The sequence below is a fragment of the Astyanax mexicanus genome, chromosome 2, assembly GCF_023375975.1.
Source record: "Astyanax mexicanus isolate ESR-SI-001 chromosome 2, AstMex3_surface, whole genome shotgun sequence".
In the NCBI taxonomy this organism is placed as follows: Eukaryota; Metazoa; Chordata; class Actinopteri; order Characiformes; family Acestrorhamphidae; genus Astyanax; species Astyanax mexicanus.
This window is the reverse complement of record NC_064409.1, coordinates 74,836,306-74,856,145: the sequence shown is the minus strand read 5'-3', so window position 1 is coordinate 74,856,145 and position 19,840 is coordinate 74,836,306. Positions and strand designations below refer to the sequence as shown.

Below are 19,840 nucleotides of genomic sequence, written 5' to 3'. Positions count from 1 at the left end.
TCTGGTGGTAAGTACTTTTATGATTAAACAATCATAATCATAACAATTAAAAAACATGTAAATAGCAGTTAAAAGCATAATAGTGAACTGTAAAACTATAAAAATACGGTTTATAGTCACCTATATTACCATAAATGTTTAATAAAAAGAAAAAAAATGGATCATAGAAACCTATGCCACTTGTTTTATGGGCTGGTCTGAACAAAAACTGCCTGAAAGGTCCAAATTATTGTGTGAAATAATAGCTCATTAAAAACAATATAATTTATAATACTTTTTTACATCAAATAATTAAAAGTAACTATGTAACTTTTACTCAAAGTACATTTTAAATTAAGTACTTTTTACTTTTACTCGAGCAGATTTTTAGATGGGTACTTCTAATTTTACTTGAGTAGAATTTTAGCAAAGTAAAGGTACTTTTACTTAATTACAATTTTCAGTACTTTTTCCACCTCTGATATGTAATATGTTTTGTATGTAAACTCCAGCAGAAGCATGATGGGAAATAATCTCAGAAAAAATCTAGTTGCAGTCGTGCAGTTCGTGACCCTTTAAGATCCCAAGTCTTTGTAAAATCTTAGTCTGTGAGTAAAAAGTCTGTGACTTGTCTTTAGATGTGAGAGGCAGTCAGACTTAAAAGTCTTTTCAGAGTCTTTTTAAAGTCATATAGTGCATGGACAGCATAAAGTGGTGTTCACTGCTATTTGAGCATTCTGATTTTTAATATTTTATTTCAGGGCTTGACCCTGAACAAACATTCCCACGCCTATAACAGCTCGCTTATCACTGATTAAATAAAATGTAAGCATAATAATTTGCTTATCAGTGCTACAATAAGAGTGATAGATATAAAAAACACAACACCACTGATAACACCAGAGCAGTTAGCTGCTGGCTCAGTCTGAATGTGGTCCACAGTTCAATTCTGCTCAAATATAAATACCTTTAAAAATGATTTCATTATACTGATTAACAAATATAACATATAGAGCTCAAGTAGTTAAAAAAAACCCTGTGATAAGCAATTACAGGAAAATTTACAAGAAAATAAGTCACCATTCAGAAGTACCTGGTTTTCAGCTGTTATACATAATATATGGAATAAAGTAACAAATATAGACACAAAAAAACAAATCTAATTAAAAAATAAAACCTAATAAATGTGGTCTCTGATCATTATCAAAGTTACAATTATAGACAAACACAATACATATATATATTACTCCACTTTATCCTGACCAGCTGCTTACCTGATTGGTCAGATTGGTCATCTGACCCTGTAACCGCTCCACCTGCCGCCTCAGGTCTTCTTTCTCTTCATTCATTCGCTCCCGGTCACTGCGCTCCTTCCGGAAATCCTCCTCGAAGATTTTCACCTGAAGCACACACAGGTACACAGAAAAATAAAAGACAGTCCTAACTGTGTTTAACACTAATGCTTGTCTACTTTGTCTTGTATTGTCTAGACCAATGTGATCAACCATAGATTTATAAAAAAAAAAAAAAAAAAAATATATATATATATATATATATATATATATATATATATATATATATATATATATATATATGCTTTAAGTGTCTCAAAATTTTTTCCACTTGCTGGCATGTTTAAGCACTCATACTAAAAGCTTAGTTCTACCACTAGCCAGCCAGTTGTGCAGTTTTTCTGATTTTCGTTGCCACTTTTGAAGTTCCACAGTTGACTGACATGGTTCATTCCTTTATTAGGTCTTTTCCCCACTAGCGTCACATTGAGACTCCTCCTCCTGCATAGTTACCAATAAACTGACTGGCTCTATTTTGAAAGGTGGAACCTTATCTACAGTGGCTTGTAAAAGTATTCGTACCCCTTGAATCTTTCACATTTTGTCACATTACAACCACAAACTTAAATGTATTTCATAGAGATTTTTAGTGCTAAATCAACACAAAGTAGCACATAATTGTAAAGTGAAATGAAAATGATACACTTTTGAATTTTTTATAAAATAAAAAGCTGAGAAGTGTGATGTGCAAAAGTATTCAGCCCCCTTTAGTCTGAACCCCCTAAATAAAATCCAGTGCAGTCAATTGCCTTCAGAAGTCACTGAATGAGTTAATAAAAAAAAAGTGCAGCTGTGTGTAATTTAGTCTCAGTATAAATATAAGCACCAGTTCTGTGAAGGCCTCAGTGGTTATCTCAGTAAAATACATTTAAGGGAAAAAAAGTTCAAGGAGTATGAATACTTATGAATACAGACTCTATGCTAAGCAGTAGGAAAAATCTTATTTTAATAAGCAGGCTGTGTCCTCAAAAAAATTCACACAGAAATTCAGTCCCAAAAGAGCTTTTAATCCCGTCCAGTGATTATTCTGTAGCGTGGGCTCAGATCATCCATCACATACTTTCACTCTGTTGTGTACTTGGTCAATCCAGCTGCTCCGTCATGCACTGTCTCACTGTTCCAAAAACATGTTTACCACACACTCCCATTACAAACACACTCCTGAATAGATTCATGTTTATGTTTGATTACAGCTGTAAACACACCTGTTCTACTTGAGCTGCACCTGGAGCAGATATGCTGATATAAAAGTGTGTCAGGAGAGAATAGCAATAGCTAATGGCTTCATAAGACAGAAAGAGTCACCTAAAATCCCCACAACTATCAGTTTCATACTTTCACATTCATTCTGAGCATGCAGTACATGAGTGTGCAGACGTGCATGTATAAAGTATCATGTAGTAATAGCAGTTAAAGTAATACAAATAAAAAGAACAGATACAAAACGGTAAAAAAGACAATTACTATTATATCATAATATACCATATACAGCTCTGGAAAAAAGAAAAAGGTACCTCTTAAACTGAGGAGTTTCTTTGATTTTACCAAATTGAAAACCTCTGGAATATAATCAAGAGGAAGATGGATGACCACAAGCCATCAAACCAAACTGAACTGCTTGAATTTTTGCAACAGGAGTAAAGGCATAAAGTTATCCAAAAGCAGTGTGTAAGACTGGTGGAGGTGAACATGCATAGCTGCATGAAAACTGTGATTAAAAACCAGGGTTGTTCCAACAAATATTAATTTCTGAACTCTTAAACTTTATGAATATGAACTATGTTTTCTTTGCATTATTTGAGGACTAAGAATCTGTTATTTTATATAGTCATTTAGAGCATTTATTTGTAAAAATAGTAAAAATAACATAAAAAAAAACAAACCTCAAATCTCAAAAATGTGTTTTCTGGTCTACATGACAAAATGACAAGCTTCTCTATTTTAATCACTCTAAGAACACACACACACACACACACACACACACTCACCTGCTCTTTGAGGACAGCGATCTGTGTGTGAAGCTCCTGTTGGCGCAGGTTTAGAACTCCCTCTCCCAGATTCGTCCCAGCGTGAGCCGCGGGAGTGTGCAGATTCAGCGCTTCCTCCAGAGCCTGGAACACAAACACACTCTTACTTAAAAGTTCTTTCCATCTGCTCCTTTCCAAAAGACTCCAGTGAGACCAAGTCTGATCCTGTGTGTGTGTGTGTGTGTGTGTGTGTGTGTTGCTGATACCGACCCGGTTAAGGCGTTGGATCTCCTTATCCTGGTACTCCCGCTGTTTAGTCAGAGGAACCAGCTGATCCTGCAGGTACCGAACCTTCTGCTTCAGTTCACAGGACTCCGACGTCAAACACTCCTTTTCACCCTGAGAAAAAACAAAAAATAAATAAATTACCAAACTAAATAAACTGTTTAATTTTCAATAACAAGCTTATTAACCTGTAACAGCACAGATCCACTTCTGAATATTGATACCAAATTTACAGCCTCTTAAAGAGAATCCGGCACTGTCTTAGTGAACGCGAGCGGCTGGTGGAACAATGGAGACTTCAGAAGGAGAATCTGAGAGCTCAGTAGCTTATTCACTCATAGTAAAAACAAAGAAACAAAGGAGTGACTTTTCTGTTCTGTCTCTCTCTCTCTGACTGAACATAACCTGGAATCGGATTAATTCACTCTAAAAGAAGGCCGCTTCACACCCGCCTAGTTTAAAATGATTCTTCTGCATGCTCTGTACAGTTACTTAATCTCACCAGAGAGGGCCCTAAATCTCCTAAATCCCAAAACTTACAGACATCAACTTTAATCAAACAAAAGCAGAATAAAACTGTTTAACATCCTTGATTTGGCAGGAAAACAATAAATCATACTAGTTCCCATGTCCCATGATTTCTGCCATGTCAGTGTATTTATCTGATTTAATGATATCATTATGTGAATACAGTGTTAGACTGTTCTACACATCTCTGCCCGGTTAGTGTGTGATAGAGTGCGATTTTACTGTGCAGCGTCAGAGACCACTCATCCATCTCTACCTTTACATCATCCACTTCAACAACCTTCATAACCCCCACTGACTCAGCACTGATCGTATCACACCACAGCGTACCACTACTCAATACACGCGGCCGTCCACGCGGAGGTGTGAGAACATACAGCATCATCTCAGCGTCTACAGAGGCTGAAAGGGGGAGCACGTATTAATACGTATGGAAAAGTGGTGATATCAGCTTTTCCCTCCCAGGTGTGACGGTTAACAGGGAGGGGGATGTCCAAACGTTTGTGGACACCTCTTCTAATTAATTCTGCATTTCAGCTCCACCCATTGCTGACACAGACGTGCAAAAGCACACACACACATTTGCACAGATTGTTTGGCTCCTGTAAAGAAAAAAAAAAGTCTTGCTAATAGAATAGGACTCTTTGGAACAGTTTATCAAAGTATAATCCTATTCGCACCATGTCTAATGCCAGGTGTGGCTATATAAAGGGGTATAAAAATAGAATATCACTGAAAAGTTACTTTATATCAGTAATTCAGTTCAAAATGTGAAACTTTTATATTTTAAACTTTTATATTTTAAAATTATATAGATGTATTAAACACAGAGTGATCTATTTTAAGCGTTTATTTATTTTATTGTTGATGATTATGGCTTACAGCCTAAGAAACCCCAAAAAATCAGTATCTCAGAAAAGTAGAATATTATGTTAGACCTATTGGTATTTTTGGCAGTGTGGGCGGTGTGCCAAGTCCTGCTGGAAAATGAAATTCGCATCTCCATAAAAGTTGTCAGCAAAGGAAATATACAGCTCTGGAAACAAATAAGGGACCACTTAAAAATGATGAGTTTCTTTGATTTTACCAAATTGAAAACCTCTGGAATAAAATCAAGAGAAAGATGAATGATCACAAGCCATCAAACCAAACTGAACTGCTTAAGGAAGGTTTGCACCAGGAGGGGCAAAAAGTTATCCAAAAGCAGTGTGTAAGACTGGTGGAGGAGAACATGCCGAGATGCATGAAAACAGTGATTAAAAACCAGGGTTATTCCACCAAATATTGATTTCTGAACTCTTAAAACTTTATGAATATACACTTGTTTTCTTTGCATTATTTGAGGTCTGAAAGCTCTGCATCTTTTTGGTATTTCAGCCATTTCTCATTTCTCATGCAAATAAATGCTCTAAATGACAATATTTTTATTTAGAATTTGGGAGAAATGTTGTCTGTAGTTTATAGAATAAAACAACAATGTTCATTTTATTCAAACATAAATCTATAAACAGCAAAGTCAGAGAAATTGATTCAGAAACTGAAGTGGTCTCTTAATTTGTTCCTGAGCTGTATTTGATGCCACATATTAATAATATGTCTTAAATAAACAAACGATACAATATATCACGATAGATCACAGATATATTCTCCTATCCCTAGTGTGAACAAGCATCTGTGTCACCACTGTATAAATGGTCCCACGTGCAGAAGTGAGCAGTACGTTTTGAGTTTTATAGAGTTAAAACTCTTATTCACTTCCGCTGTTGTGATAAAAAAACAAAAATGGGTTCCCTGTTTGAGTTCTGGTTCCTCTCAAGGTTTCAGGTCCATTCTTGACACTGTATCTCAGGGAGTTTTCTGTACCTCCGTCACCTTTAGCCTCTCTTTATGTACTATTAGCCTGTTTTGTCTGCATTGGAAATATCTGACCTCTGCCTTTAATAGAGTTCTAAGTTCAGTTTCTTAAAGGAAGTTTAAATGCACGCATCACACAAAAAGACAGAACTTAGGGAAACCCTTGTGTAACCTAATTCTGAGTAGACTGATTATTTTAGTGTTGTTCTTGAGAACTACTGCAGCTCTGCTTTAAAGATCCCCTATAATATGCTAGACAGAATTAGCTGTTATTCTGGTGCCATGAGTCATAACAGGCTTCGCTGCCTGTGGACTTCACCCACAGGCTCTGACATCACTTCAAGGCCTGAGAAAGCAAAATGTTCACCAGTTCACTCAGTGACCTGCACTTTGCTGGGCCTGGGAGAGCGGAGGGACATCCTAAACTATTTGTTTTAAAGTGGACATACAGCTGACACATGCATTTTGCTGTAAATTCAGTTCAGATAACCACTGATACCCCTGGGGCAGCTCACCAGTTAAGAGATTAGCGGGCTGACTGTTGGGCCCTGGAGCAAGGCTTTTAACCATGACTACTCTATAGGCGCCCATAGGGCTGTAACGATTAATCAGCGTAATCGACAATCGAAATCAACTAAGGCTGGGTATCATTTAAAAAATTAATGGTATTGATACGATACTTTAAAATTGATCTAGATACCCAAACAATACTTTTTCTTCTAAATTGTAACCAAAAATACAAATAGCAATAATTACTCTTAAAAATATATATATTTATTTAACAGACGACGATGAAGAGTAATCTCATTTTATTACAGATTATTACAGTGAACTATTAAAATAGTCATTAGTTGCAGCCCTAGGTGCCCACTGCTCCGGGCATGTGTGCTCACTGTATCCCTGTGTGTGTACTTTAAGTGTACTTAAAGGTGTGTATGCATGGGTGGGTGTTCACTGAATGAATAGGTGGCTGAATAAGAACTGGTCTAAAGATGGAAGCCAAATTCCACCTGTGCCCCGCACAAGTATGACATATGACATATATGGCTTGTCTGGTAAGGGATGGTCTGGTAGGTCACACAAGACCCTAGTTGTGCTAAGTAAAACTGCCTGAGCTCAATCTAATGCTTTTGACATGAACTAGAGTGGCATTTGTGATTGCTTTTAGCTGTGGCACCATTAAATCCTCATAGCAATACTTTTTAGTTTTTACAAGTTATCTAGTGTAAAGCCTTCTCAGAAGTTTAGACATGTTTTAATTCTTTTTATTGGGAAAAACATGGATAAACAAGTGTCTCCAACGTTGGGTGCCAAATGAATGGGATATTCCATTCCCAATATATCATAGAAGCTTTAATATTACCACCCATAGTGGACTGTGCAGTGTTAATGCGGTAATGATTGTGACTGGCGGCATCTGGCTAGAATTGTCCATGCGTTCAGACAAGCTACCCTGGGAAAAATTAGATTCACACTGAATGTAGGAGACCACACATATATCAAACAGGTCTTCTTTAGCATCCATGGGATATGGCAAAAGTCAAGGGACGTGATGATTCCCTTTTCCATGAATATTTTTAATTTTATAAGTTTTGGGAGAAAATTGCTAGAAATGTCTTGAAAATTCTCTAGATGTTCACTTTGGAACCCCTTTTTAAGCAAAATGTCATGGACTCATTTTCACTTTTATATAGGGAAATCTCTCTGAGACAAAGGTTCAAAGGATAATTTCTCTTCACTGCCACAGATAACAAAATAAAAAGAACCCTCACGTGACTAGAGACTCTTTATTAGTCCCTTTAGTCAAATTAACAGCAGCATTGTAATCATGCCGATCCCAACTGGCACGATCAGATAACACTCAGACAATAACTCTGTCACACGGGACGCTTCCATACAGAAAAAACGAAAGCATATTATTACAAGGACAAAGTCTGACAGCCTTGCTGCGCTAAAGCTAAGAACAAATAAACCTACTCTGTTCCTGTTGACTCGAGAACAGGTCATGCAGGAATATCACAAGGTTTAATTTCTTTCCTATTTTAAAGATGTATTCCTAAATGCTCCTCATTTTTCTCCCTAATTTAGCTAGGCCGATTGTCTATCACCGGCAGCTGATGGCAAGCTGCCTAACTAGGATTCGAAATCAACGATCTCCCAATCATACTGGCAGCGCTTTAGACTGATGGACCACTCAGAGCCCATAAGGTTTAAGTTTAAGGTGGCTCTGCATCCGGTAAGCCTGTCACAATAACTACTTTATTGACTTACTGTAGAAATAGCTGTAGTACTGTAGAACTTACAGTAGAATCAGCAATGTGAGCCCAACTTGAATTGAATTAGAATATAAACAAGTCCAAATACCAGCTTAATGTCTGAATATTCTTAATAAATAAAAGTTAATTGTTCTTTTAAAGGATGCAAGTGCATTAATATGCTATTATATCACTGGAATAAAAAGATACTAAAATAAAAACAATCATTTATTACAATTATTTCTTGGGCAATATACTGCCTAAAACATCCCTTATGCCAAGCTCAGACTACACGACATTTTTTATTTTATTATTAGGGCAGTCGGCTGTGTAGTAACCTGACTTCTGCACAACACAACTGATGGTCTTAATCCCATTGATAAAGCAAGAAATTGCACTAATTAAAACCCTGATAAGGCTCACCTAAAAAACATTTCAGGTGACCACCTCTTGAAGCTCATTGAGAAAATGATGCCAAGAGTGTGCAAAGCAGTAATCAGAGCAAAGGGTGGCTATTTTGAAGAAATTAGAATATAAAACGTGTATACCTTCAGTGAGAATCTATACTGTAAACAGTCATGAAAATAAAGAAAACGCATTGAAAAAGAGAAGGTGTGTCCAAACTTTTGACCTGTACTGTATATAATGTGTAAAATATATTTGTTCTCTCATTGGTTGACATAGGGTGTGGTTTGGTCACATTCCAGCAGGCCAAATAGAGCCCCTGTGGGCTTCAGTGGGCAGCCCTGTTCTTTACATTAGTTGGTATTGTGTTTAAAGATTAGCCAAGCTTAGGTTACAGGTAAAGCCAACAGGAGTGAAGTTCTGCAGCACAGAAAGCAGCTCTAGAGGCGGGGTTACCTGCACATTGTCGATTTTGGATTTGGCCAGCAGCAGTTTCTTGTCGTAGTCTCTCTGTCTCTGCTCCCTCTCAGCCTCCAGCTCCAGCACGGCCTTCTGGGAGTCTGCCAGCCGCTGCCGCAGATCTGTAATCTACATACACACAGAGGCAGAGTTACAGATGTATGCCACAGGGATCAGAAACCTTCATCCAAATACATTACACTGAGTCACAAGATGCAAACGGATAAACTAAAGGACACTTCCACAGGCTATTAAACTGGACTGGTGGGTTTCTGTTTCTGACATATGAAAGGGACGTCTAGAGCAGGACACTGGCCTGAGGCTATCATATCTTATTTCAGAAGCTCATCAGAAGCTAGGAATGTGGGGATAGTCATCAGGAGCTGGATGCAGCAGACTGAAATCGATGGCAGTGCAGCAGTGGCGCTAAACAGCTTCGTTATAAGAGAACACATGACCGCTCTTCCATGTACCGATGAAATTCAGAGGAAACTGTTATCACCTTCTTGTTAAAGCATATGCAAAATACTCCTTTCTATTCAAACACTTCAGTCCATATAGTGTGTGTATATTTATAGTTTAAAATATTGGATGGGACACAGACTCATTCACCATTTCTTTTCAAATCAAGTAAACTAGTTTAATACATTTTTTGTTTTTTGCATTTAGCATCAAGTGCATTTGAGAGGTAGAAATGCACCTAGAAAAGTGGCCTCACACTGTAGGCAAACCAGAACAGGGTTTAAGTAGATTCATTTGCTGGATGTAGTGCTGAGCAGTATAACCAAAAACATATATCACTTTATTTTTCAAGATTCTAATGGTTTCACAGTATTTCATTTTATTTATTTATTTATTTTTTGACTAGTTTTTTATGTATTACAGATTTGTGAGTTACTGTACTGTTAGAAGTACATTTAATATAAAACACTAAAGCTTTAAATTAGGGTTTTATTACTACTGGGTTTGTCCCACAAACTTTCACAATATATGACGGAATCATGTATTCTGCATTAGCAGAAAAGCAGCTGAAGAATGTAAACAATAGACCTTAAAAAGAGATGCCAATAACTTGCTTCATTTTATAAAACTAAGTATTTTAAATAGTTCCATAAACACTAGAAATAAACCAAAAATACTCAAAATGTAACTAATCAAAATAGATATTAAGTAAGACAAGTTTAATATCAATTTACTGTTACTGTTTATGTTATATTGAAGCCATTGGAGGCATTACAGTACTAAAGTCAGCCACAATTCCCTTCTTTCTCCAGTTAACAAACAAATTCAGTTTAGTTTGCACTTAAATTATGCTTCAGTCTACAATATTAATATATTTAAACAGGTTTAGAGTTACTCCTCTTGAAGTTTTTTTGCAAATCATATCATTAAACACCTCAGTGTTTTAGGGAGTTCAATCACTTGTGATGAATAAACTATTCTGCACCCAGGACCAGTTCTGGGCTCATCTGGTGCTGTGGATAGATTGTGAAATTCTATGAATCTCTTTCTTAGTGAATATTTGCTGTTGTTTTTCTATTTTACTCTGATAAAAACACTCATACAGTGAGAAACAGCATCAGGAGCTCCTCAGATAAAGTAATGTTCTAATTTCTCTCCAGGCTGGACAGCGCTAGATGAGCATTTGACTCCACAGAGCTGAGCTACAGTTACTCCAGTGTATCAGCTTGTTATGCTATGTAACTGGCTAGGATTAGCTAGCGAATTGTATCTGCTTCTTTGGCAGTGCTGTTCTACACAGCACTCCACAGTGCCTCTAGCAGTATGGTGGTATGTGAAAAATGCATACTGGTTTTAATTTCTTCTCTGGTATACCACCCAGCACTAGCTAGACCAAATTTTGATTCTTTGGTCTAGACTGTGGCCCGCACACCTTTCACACCTGCTTCATTTGGTTCAATCCAAACTAAAAAGTCAGTTCCAAATAAAATACTGAATTTCAGAGGAACCTGTTATCACCTCCTAGTTAGAACATACAGTGTGTAAATATACCATTCAATTTAAACATTTTAAACTATAAATATGCACACTATATGGATTTAAATATAGAGTGGGACACTTGCTCATTCTCCATTTCTTCTAAAATCAAGTAAACTAATGTTATTAGATTTTTGTAAACTGTGACACTTTGACTGCATTTCGTATCAAGAGCGTTCGTAAGCTTTGGATGTAGAGGATGTTGAATGATGATCACCACCACACCTCATCCTCAATTTCCTCTGTGAGCATCTGCACATCTGTGTCAGCAATGGGTGCAACCTAAAGTAGCTGAATGATTCATTACAAGTAGTGTCCACAAACTTTTGGGCATATAGTGTATAAATCCACTGCATACATATATACTTCCTGCATAAATAGAGAAGCATTCAATCCTAAAAGTGACTATTTATAACAGCTATATTCATTATGGTTACTGAATAATTCACAGTAGAAAAATTAATACTGATTTCGATACAAATTTGTGCAAAATAGATACTGAATAATTTATAGTAGATACAAAAAATTCATAATGGTTTCTAAATCATTTACAGTTAAATAATTACAAGCAGATACTGATTTGTTCATAATGATAATTGAACAATTTATACTGGTTACTGACAAGTATTCCCTAATGGTTACAGAATAATGTATTTATGTTGCTGAAAAATTAAACAATTGATCTATTAATATTGGTTCATAAAAGGTTAATGAACATTTCATAGTAGAAAATAAATCAGATAAAATGTTGACACACACTATTCAATAATAATAAAATGTGTCAGATCTTGAGAGCTGTATTGTGTAGGGCTTAATTACTGAATTTATGTGTAGCTCAAAATAGATTTTCTCCATCAATAAAAGGAAACACAAAGATTTGTAGACCTAATTTTCATGATTTTTGCTAAACTTTCTGGGTATTTTCATTTTTCAAAACTTATCCAGGCCTGGAAATTGCCATTTTCAAATTTCATGACTTTTCCAGGTTTTTTATGACCGTATAAACCCTGTAAATCACATTAACCTTATGAGAACAGGATAATTAAATGCCAAAACAAATGCAGAATCAGCTCTATGCTGTTATAGTCATAGTTGTTCTTATTATTGAATCTGTAACTCTGCAGCTTCTTTCAAGATTACTGTGTGTCTGACTGTCTGTCTGCTTGTCTTGAGTGTCTGTCTGCATGGCAACACGAGCTGTGAAACATTAAATAAATATTTGATTGAATGTTGGAACATATTATTTATAGAATAAAATTATTTATAGAATATCTTCAATAAACAACACAATGACATACACAGACAAAACGTCAATACTAGGTCATATGTTTTTGTTCCATCGCTGCATATAAAGCTCAGTAACGTCAGAGGATGTGTGTAGAGAGAGAGAGAGAGGTGTAGAGAGACAGTGTCAGGGCTGCAGAAGCAGGAAGCCTCAGTGAGGGGAATTCTGCGGTGTGTGTGACAGAGGGGCGCTGTGGTCTGCGAACGCCGCTGCAAAACGCAGCAATCTGCTTTTCCGTTTGCCTGCGTTTCCACAGCTACACAAGCGCAGACACGCAGACCCAGAGCCTTCACCTACAGTCTGCTGCTGCTGCTGCTGCTACGCTCAGCCATCACACGTCACCCCGCCCGGCCTCCACTGACGCAGACAGGCCACAACCCAGCTGGCTTATTGAGTAACGTTTTGTTTCGCAGTAAAAATGAATCACCAGACGAATGTCACGGTAAGAATCGAGTGTGGCCGCGCCTGACCCACAAAAAACAGGTTAAGAGATGAAATGGAATATTATCAGTTGTTATTGAGACGTTCACTGAGGCCTAGTCATACCTTCTGCTCAAACTGCGCCTTCATCGAGTTCCACTGAATGTCCCACTGTTTGTTTACCTCCAGCACCTGGAAAAAAGGTAAATCAGAGCGTCAGACCGCCCGGTGGAGAAGAGCCCACACTGGGGAGTAAGAGAGAACTCCAGAACGGTCCCTTACGTCTCTCCTCTGCTTCTCCAGCAGCCTGATCTTCTTCTCGTACACTTCTGGGTCCAGGGTCTTGGACGGGGTTTTCTCCACAGTTTTGCCAGCCTGGGGACACAAGCATGGAAGAAGTTTACTTAAGGAGGAAATACTAATTAATTGGTACACACTATAATAATAAACTATTTTATATAGCACCTTTCATACATTAAAATGCAGCTCTACGTGCTGTACATAATAAAAGGCAATCAAAACATTAATAAAAAAGGAAAATTAAAAATAAAAGGAACATTCAGGTAAGATGTAATAGAAAACAAAATAATATAAAATAAAAATTATAAAACTGTAAAAGGACAAAAATAATAATAAAAAAATAAAAATTACAAAAGATTGTGACTGTGAAATAAAACAATTAAAACATAAAAAAATGGACGAATTATTAATTAATTAAAGGCACACTACAAGTGTAGAGTAGAGAGTAGAGAGAGGCAAAAAATGTGATCGCAACAATAATAGACTGTACAACAAAGAATTAAGCCCAATCACATTGCACCCCTTACATTTACATTGACAGTATTTTAGCTGATGCTCTTATCTAGAGCAAATTAAAATGTTATTCCTATTACAGAGGTGGGCCAATGTAGGGTTGTAGAGTCTTGCCCAAGGACTCTTAGAATTGAACCCCAGTGGTACAACCCCACATGGTAGCTCACTTGCAGGTGGTGGTGTTATCCATTGTACCACACCAACCACCTGGGCCCTACCAATTAGCCCTATAATTTTCGGTTTTTCTCATTCTTGCCTAGAAGTAAAGTGTCCTGATTCTTGTTAGGCTGAGGTGTTGGGCTACTTGACTCTTTAAACAAAGATTATTTTTTGGAGGAACACTCAAATAACAGGGATATGAGAATCACTGGCAAAATGGTGCAACACAAGCGACCAAAGAAACCCATAAATTTTAGTATTTTTCTTGTTAAAAATTATGATAACCACTACATTACGTTAGTTTAATGTGTAGTTTTAAGTTTAATGACCTTTTATGTCATAACAATAAAAAACTTTGTGTAAGTAACAAGATTGTTAACTTTCCCGTTCCACCTTAAATGCACAAAGACACACAGTAAGTGCTGATCATAAGTGTTTGACCTGCTATTGAGTCACAAGTTTGTTATTAATCACAGACTATTGTTATTAACACTTAATTATTATTTTAATTAACTTTGCTAATCAACATTTGATTCTTGTATTTACATGATATCTCCACTAATAAAATCTTAAGCTTTAAGAAGAAGAAACAGTGTGATTGAGTTTTATCGTAGTTTTAGTTTTATGGCCATTAAAGTCATAAAAAAAAAAAAAACAACACTAGAAGTTTGTGTCAGTAACCAGCTAGATAACTTTCCCGTTCCGCCTTAAATGGTGTAAAAGATAGCAAAGACTGCAGTAATTAAGGTGGAATGACAAAACAAAACGTAATAAAGTTAATAAAGTTAATAAAAGCTCATTTTAGCTCTGCATCACAGTTGAATTAAGAACTTGACAATAATAAGTAACTTCCCTAAAGTTATCTAGTTAACCAGCAGCAGCTAATTTGCTGAACTTTAGTGCCCCGCTTCTATATATCTGTATTGAATGCTTGAAAGGTCCATTGTTAAAGTCTGTGTTTTGGATAACTAATACCTAAACTAGGGATCAATTCCCCAGCTGGACAAGCACAACAGGACACGGCACAATGAAGCACTAAAGAGAAAAAGGTGAACTGCTGTCAACTTCCCACAGTTGTGCTTCTAACACGTGTGCTGGAGAACAGAAGTGGACTGCCCTAAAGTAAGGCTGACTTATAATGAGTCTCTTATTTGCCTGTGTGACTTTTATAGGGTTATTTTCTCAAAACAAAGTTATAAAAACAAACAAAAAAACACCTAAACCTTTATAGGACGAGAATAAACGATAACAGGACCTTTTTTAAGCATAGTGGGAGATCTATTGAGGTGATGTCACCTGACTGAGGTAGTATGGTGAGGATCAGAGTGTGTATATGTGTGGGTGTGTGTGTACCTGCTGAGTCATGGCCATCTCCAGTTTGGCCTTTGTAGCTTCCTCTTTGGGCTCTTCTTTGGACTCAGGTGACTCGGTCTGGACCGCCTCCGTTTTTCCGTTTACCTGTTCCCTCAGCTTCAGATTCTCCTGCCTGTTCACACACACAGACAATAAAAATATTTGATGTAGAGCTTTCAGACCTCAAATAATGCAAAAAAAAACTAAAGTAAACTAAAGAGTTTTCATGCAGTCACAGTTTTAATGCATCTTGGCATGTTCTCCTCCAGCAGTGTAAGATTGGTGGAGGAGAACATGCCAAGATGCATTAAAACAAAAATTCAAGAATTTCAGCATGGTTTGATGGCTTGTGATCATCCATCTTCCTCTTGATTATATTACAGAGGTTTTCAATTTGGTAAAAACAAAGAAACTCATCATCTTTAAGGAGTCTCTTAAATTTATATATATATATATATGAATTAATATAAATGTAATTGAACTTTGCTGATTAACATTTGATTCTTGTATTTATATAAAATTTCCAGTACTAAAACCTTAAGCCTTAGGCAGAACAAAAAGGATGATTAAACGCTATTTAAATAAATATTTAAATAATTCAATATATATATTGTATTTACCTTAATTAAACTGTCAAATCTAGAGAAGCATTTACTTTAAGAATCTTTACAGAACACAACAACTACTACTAGCTCACCGTTTTAAAGAACACTTAAATATACATGAATTAGAAATTAGGTTGTAAATAACTACATGAGAAAGCAAGACTAACATATTAATCTGAGGTGTATTAATGTAACTTATTAACAGAATTTAATCCAGGAGTTGTCCACGCTGCCTCTGAAGGACTTCGGTCCAGATCAGTCTGGTGCTTTCTCTGGTAATTTCTCTGGTAATTAACACAAATGCTGAGTCAGATTTGCTTGGGCAGGGAAATCACCAAGCGCTTGACGTCCAGGACCGGAAGCTGCAACCCCCCATGGCTGAGAGACCGTCTCTCACACACAGTGAAACTCAGAGGCTCAGCTTCTCAGAGCAGAGAGGACTTCCAGGATTGATACACTCATTCAGCGCAGGACGCAACAGGAACCGGGCACAGGCTGGAAAGACCCTACACTTGCACTACAGAGGGAAATGTGGTCAGAACCTTCCCAAAGGAGTACAGTACTGCGCAGCACGTGCAGGAGAAACCAAAAAAACCCTCACGTTTATTCTGATCACGCTCTGCTTCCATCACGTTCCACTTCCTTCAGAAAACATACCGTAACATTTACCCACAGATGCCCAACACAAACAGCGCCTTTTATACCACATACATTACCACAGAACAACCACTTTTGCTTCCTTATAGAGGCAGGTTTGTAGAGAGAGATGAGAATGTGAAGATCTTATAAACTGCTGGAGAACCTTTACCTTAAAATTCACATTAAAGTTCTTTATGGAGCCATAGAGTTAGAAGAAGTTATTTTATGGTTCTGGACTATATAAGAACCACTTATTGCACCCATAATTTTATTCTAATTATTAATTAATTATTACTTAAAGATGTGAGATTTGTGTTTTTTTTTTTATTCTATTTTTAAAAGTCTATTTTGCATCATTTTGCTATTTTCTGTGAAACGTTGAGGGTATTTTTTGTTGTAGAATTGCAGTAGATCTGTTTTACTTTATTATTTTACATTCTATTGCTTTATTACATTAATATTATTTTAAAACAAAAAACTGTCTTTCTAAGGCACGGTTAAACAATATGAACAATACTTAAAATACTTTTACTATTTCATTTTGCTGTTAATGCTTTTCAATAAAATGTTATAGGAAAAAATCCCCTTAAATACTGTAATATAACTTTAGGGCCATATCGCCCACAGCTCTTTTTAAGACACTGTTTACAAATAAACAATACTTAAAATACTTTTACTATTTCATTTTTTATTTAATAATGCTTTTCAATAATACTATAGCAATAGCCTAAAATACTGTTATATAACTTTAGTGCCATATTGCCCACTCCTAGTCATATAGAATTAAAAAGCTATAATAGAAGTAAGCAAAATTATACAGCAAAACACAGAAAAAAAACTTAGACATCCAAGATTTTACTCTGTAAAGATTCAGATGTTTTACCCCTAAAAGTCAAATAAATAAAAGCTCTCTTACCTGAGCTGCTCCAGGTCACGATTCCGATACTGAAGGTCCTCCTCCATTTTTTTCCTAAGCTCGTTATTTTCCTGCCTCAGCTGCTCACAAAGTGTCTGAATGGGAAACAAATCAAACCAGTCACCCACTGGATCCATCAGACAAATCCAGTCTACAGAACCAAACTAACCCCTACCACTAAACCAAATCCACAAACAAATCACACTGCAGTCCTAAAGCACCACTGAACTTCCTCCAAAACATCCTACCTAAAGCAGCCTGTCTCAGCAATATAACTGACTGACTGATTCACACGAGGATAAATACCTGTGTAGTTTCCCCAAATTCAAAAACAGACACTCTGTACTGAAACATTACGGTCCAGATGTTACGCCACACGAGACAATTACAGTAACACCATGGACTGTGATCACTAGCGGGTTTTTTCTTTTGTTATTTAGACTGGAACAAAACTACTGTTACTGAAAGACCAGGAGACTGTAAAATTTCACCCACTGCAGATTCATACTGGAATAAATCCCTCCACAGTGATTACTGTCAGACTATGGACTCCTCACTCCCCACACACACTGCAGATTCATACTGGATTAAATCCCTCCAAAGTTATTACTGTCAAGACTATAAAACCTTCATAGACTCATAAACAGTTCACAAACTGACGGTAATAACCGAGGAGTGATTTAATCCAGTATGAATTTGCAGTGTGTGAGGTGTTCATAGTCCTGACAGTAATAACTGTGGGGTGATTTAATCCAGTATGAAGCTGCAGTGTGTAAGGTGTTCATAGTCTTGACAGTAATGACTGTGGAGTGATTTAATCCAGTATGAATCTGCAGTGTGTAAGGTGTTCATAGTCTTGACAGTAATAACTGAGGAGTGATTTTCCCCACACACTGCAGATTCATACTGGATTATATCCCTCCACAGTAATTAATGTCAAGAAAAGGAACACATCACACACTGCAGATTCATACTGGATTAAATCCCTCCACTCAATGATTATTTTTACTGGATTAAATCAATCCACAATTATTACTGTTAAATCTTAAACCGAGGAGTGATTTAATCCAGTATGAATTTGCAGTGTGTGAGGTGTTCATAGTCCTGACAGTAATAACTGTGGGGTGATTTAATCCAGTATGAAGCTGCAGTGTGTGAGGTGTTCATAGTCTTGACAGTAATAACTGAGGAGTGATTTAATCCAGTATGAAGCTGCAGTGTGTGAGGTGTTCATAGTCTTGACAGTAATGACTGTGGAGTGATTTAATCCAGTATGAATCTGCAGTGTGTAAGGTGTTCATAGTCTTGACAGTAATAACTGAGGAGTGATTTTCCCCACACACTGCAGATTCATACTGGATTATATCCCTCCACAGTAATTAATGTCAAGAAAAGGAACACATCACACACTGCAGATTCATACTGGATTAAATCCCTCCACTCAATGACTATTTTTACTGGATTAAATCAATCCACAATTATTACTGTTAAATCTTATGAACTGCTCACTCCCTACACCCATTGCAGATTCATACTGGATTAAATAATTCCACAAATATCACTGTCAAAACTACATGAACAGCCATTGTGTGTGGAGTTCTTAGTCTTGACAGTAATAACTGTTCAGGGATTTAATCCAGTATGAATCTGCAGTGCGTGTGGGGAAATCACTCCACAGTCATTACTGTCAAGACTATGAACTCCTCACACAATGACTATTCATACTGGATTAAAATCTCTTCACAGTTATTACTGTTAGACTATCAACTCCTCACTCCCCACACCCACTGCAGATTCATACTGGATTGAAATCACTACACAGTTATTACTGTCAATACATCTTTAAATTAGAAATATTAAAATGTGAAGCTATGGCTGTTCAATTACTCAAATTAATCAAAACCAACCAAATTAATAATACGTTATTATGGTGTTTATTAAAATGTTAAATAATCATTTTTTCTGGTAATAACTTCCTCACAGTGTTTGTTCTTGTTCTGGCCCCTTTAAATGCAATATAGTGTGGAAAGGGGAAGAACGGACCTGTGAGAGTGGGAGGAATGGGGAGGGTTTTATTATTTTGTTTTTGTTCTTTGTGTTGCTCTGTTCTCTGTTTTGTAGTGTAATGTTTTGGCAACTGTTGAACTAAGTGGGAAAACAACTGATACAAAAATTAAAATCACCAAAAAAAAAAAAAAAATACAGAGTTCGAGGTCCACTTTTACCCTATCCTTCCAGATTAATACAAGTAAAATTATAAATTAGTTGGGATACTAATGTAAAATAATTGTAAAACTATATGGCTTTACTGGGTGTTATGAAGAGAGACCACTTAAAAATGATGAGTTTCTCTGATTTTACCAAATTGAAAACCTCTGGAATATAATCAAGAGGAAGATGAATGATCACAAGCCATCAAACCAAGCTGAACTGCTTGAATTTTTACTCCTGGTGCAACGACAAACTTATCCAAAAGCAGTGTGTAAGACTGGTGGAGGAGAACATGATGCCAAGATGCATTAAAACTGTGATTAAAAACCAGGGTTATTCCACCAAATATTGATTTCT

General features: G+C 36.6%; 1 protein-coding gene across 6 annotated transcripts in view; it reads right to left on the bottom strand.

Annotated features, from left to right (window-relative positions):
- Positions 1-19,840, bottom strand: part of tnip1 (TNFAIP3 interacting protein 1) — a 47,390-nt gene that overhangs the window by 6,308 nt on the left and 21,242 nt on the right. For all 6 annotated transcript variants that reach the window (XM_022671946.2, XM_049475261.1, XM_049475264.1 and 3 more), the window contains 8 exons: positions 17,273-17,367; positions 15,113-15,245; positions 13,070-13,162; positions 12,914-12,979; positions 9,082-9,213; positions 3,569-3,697; positions 3,320-3,442; positions 1,254-1,379 (listed from right to left, as the gene is read on the bottom strand). In XM_022671946.2, coding sequence (XP_022527667.2) covers positions 1,254-1,379; positions 3,320-3,442; positions 3,569-3,697; positions 9,082-9,213; positions 12,914-12,979; positions 13,070-13,162; positions 15,113-15,245; positions 17,273-17,367 — 897 coding nt within the window. The remainder of the gene's footprint in view (positions 1-1,253; positions 1,380-3,319; positions 3,443-3,568; positions 3,698-9,081; positions 9,214-12,913; positions 12,980-13,069; positions 13,163-15,112; positions 15,246-17,272; positions 17,368-19,840) is intronic.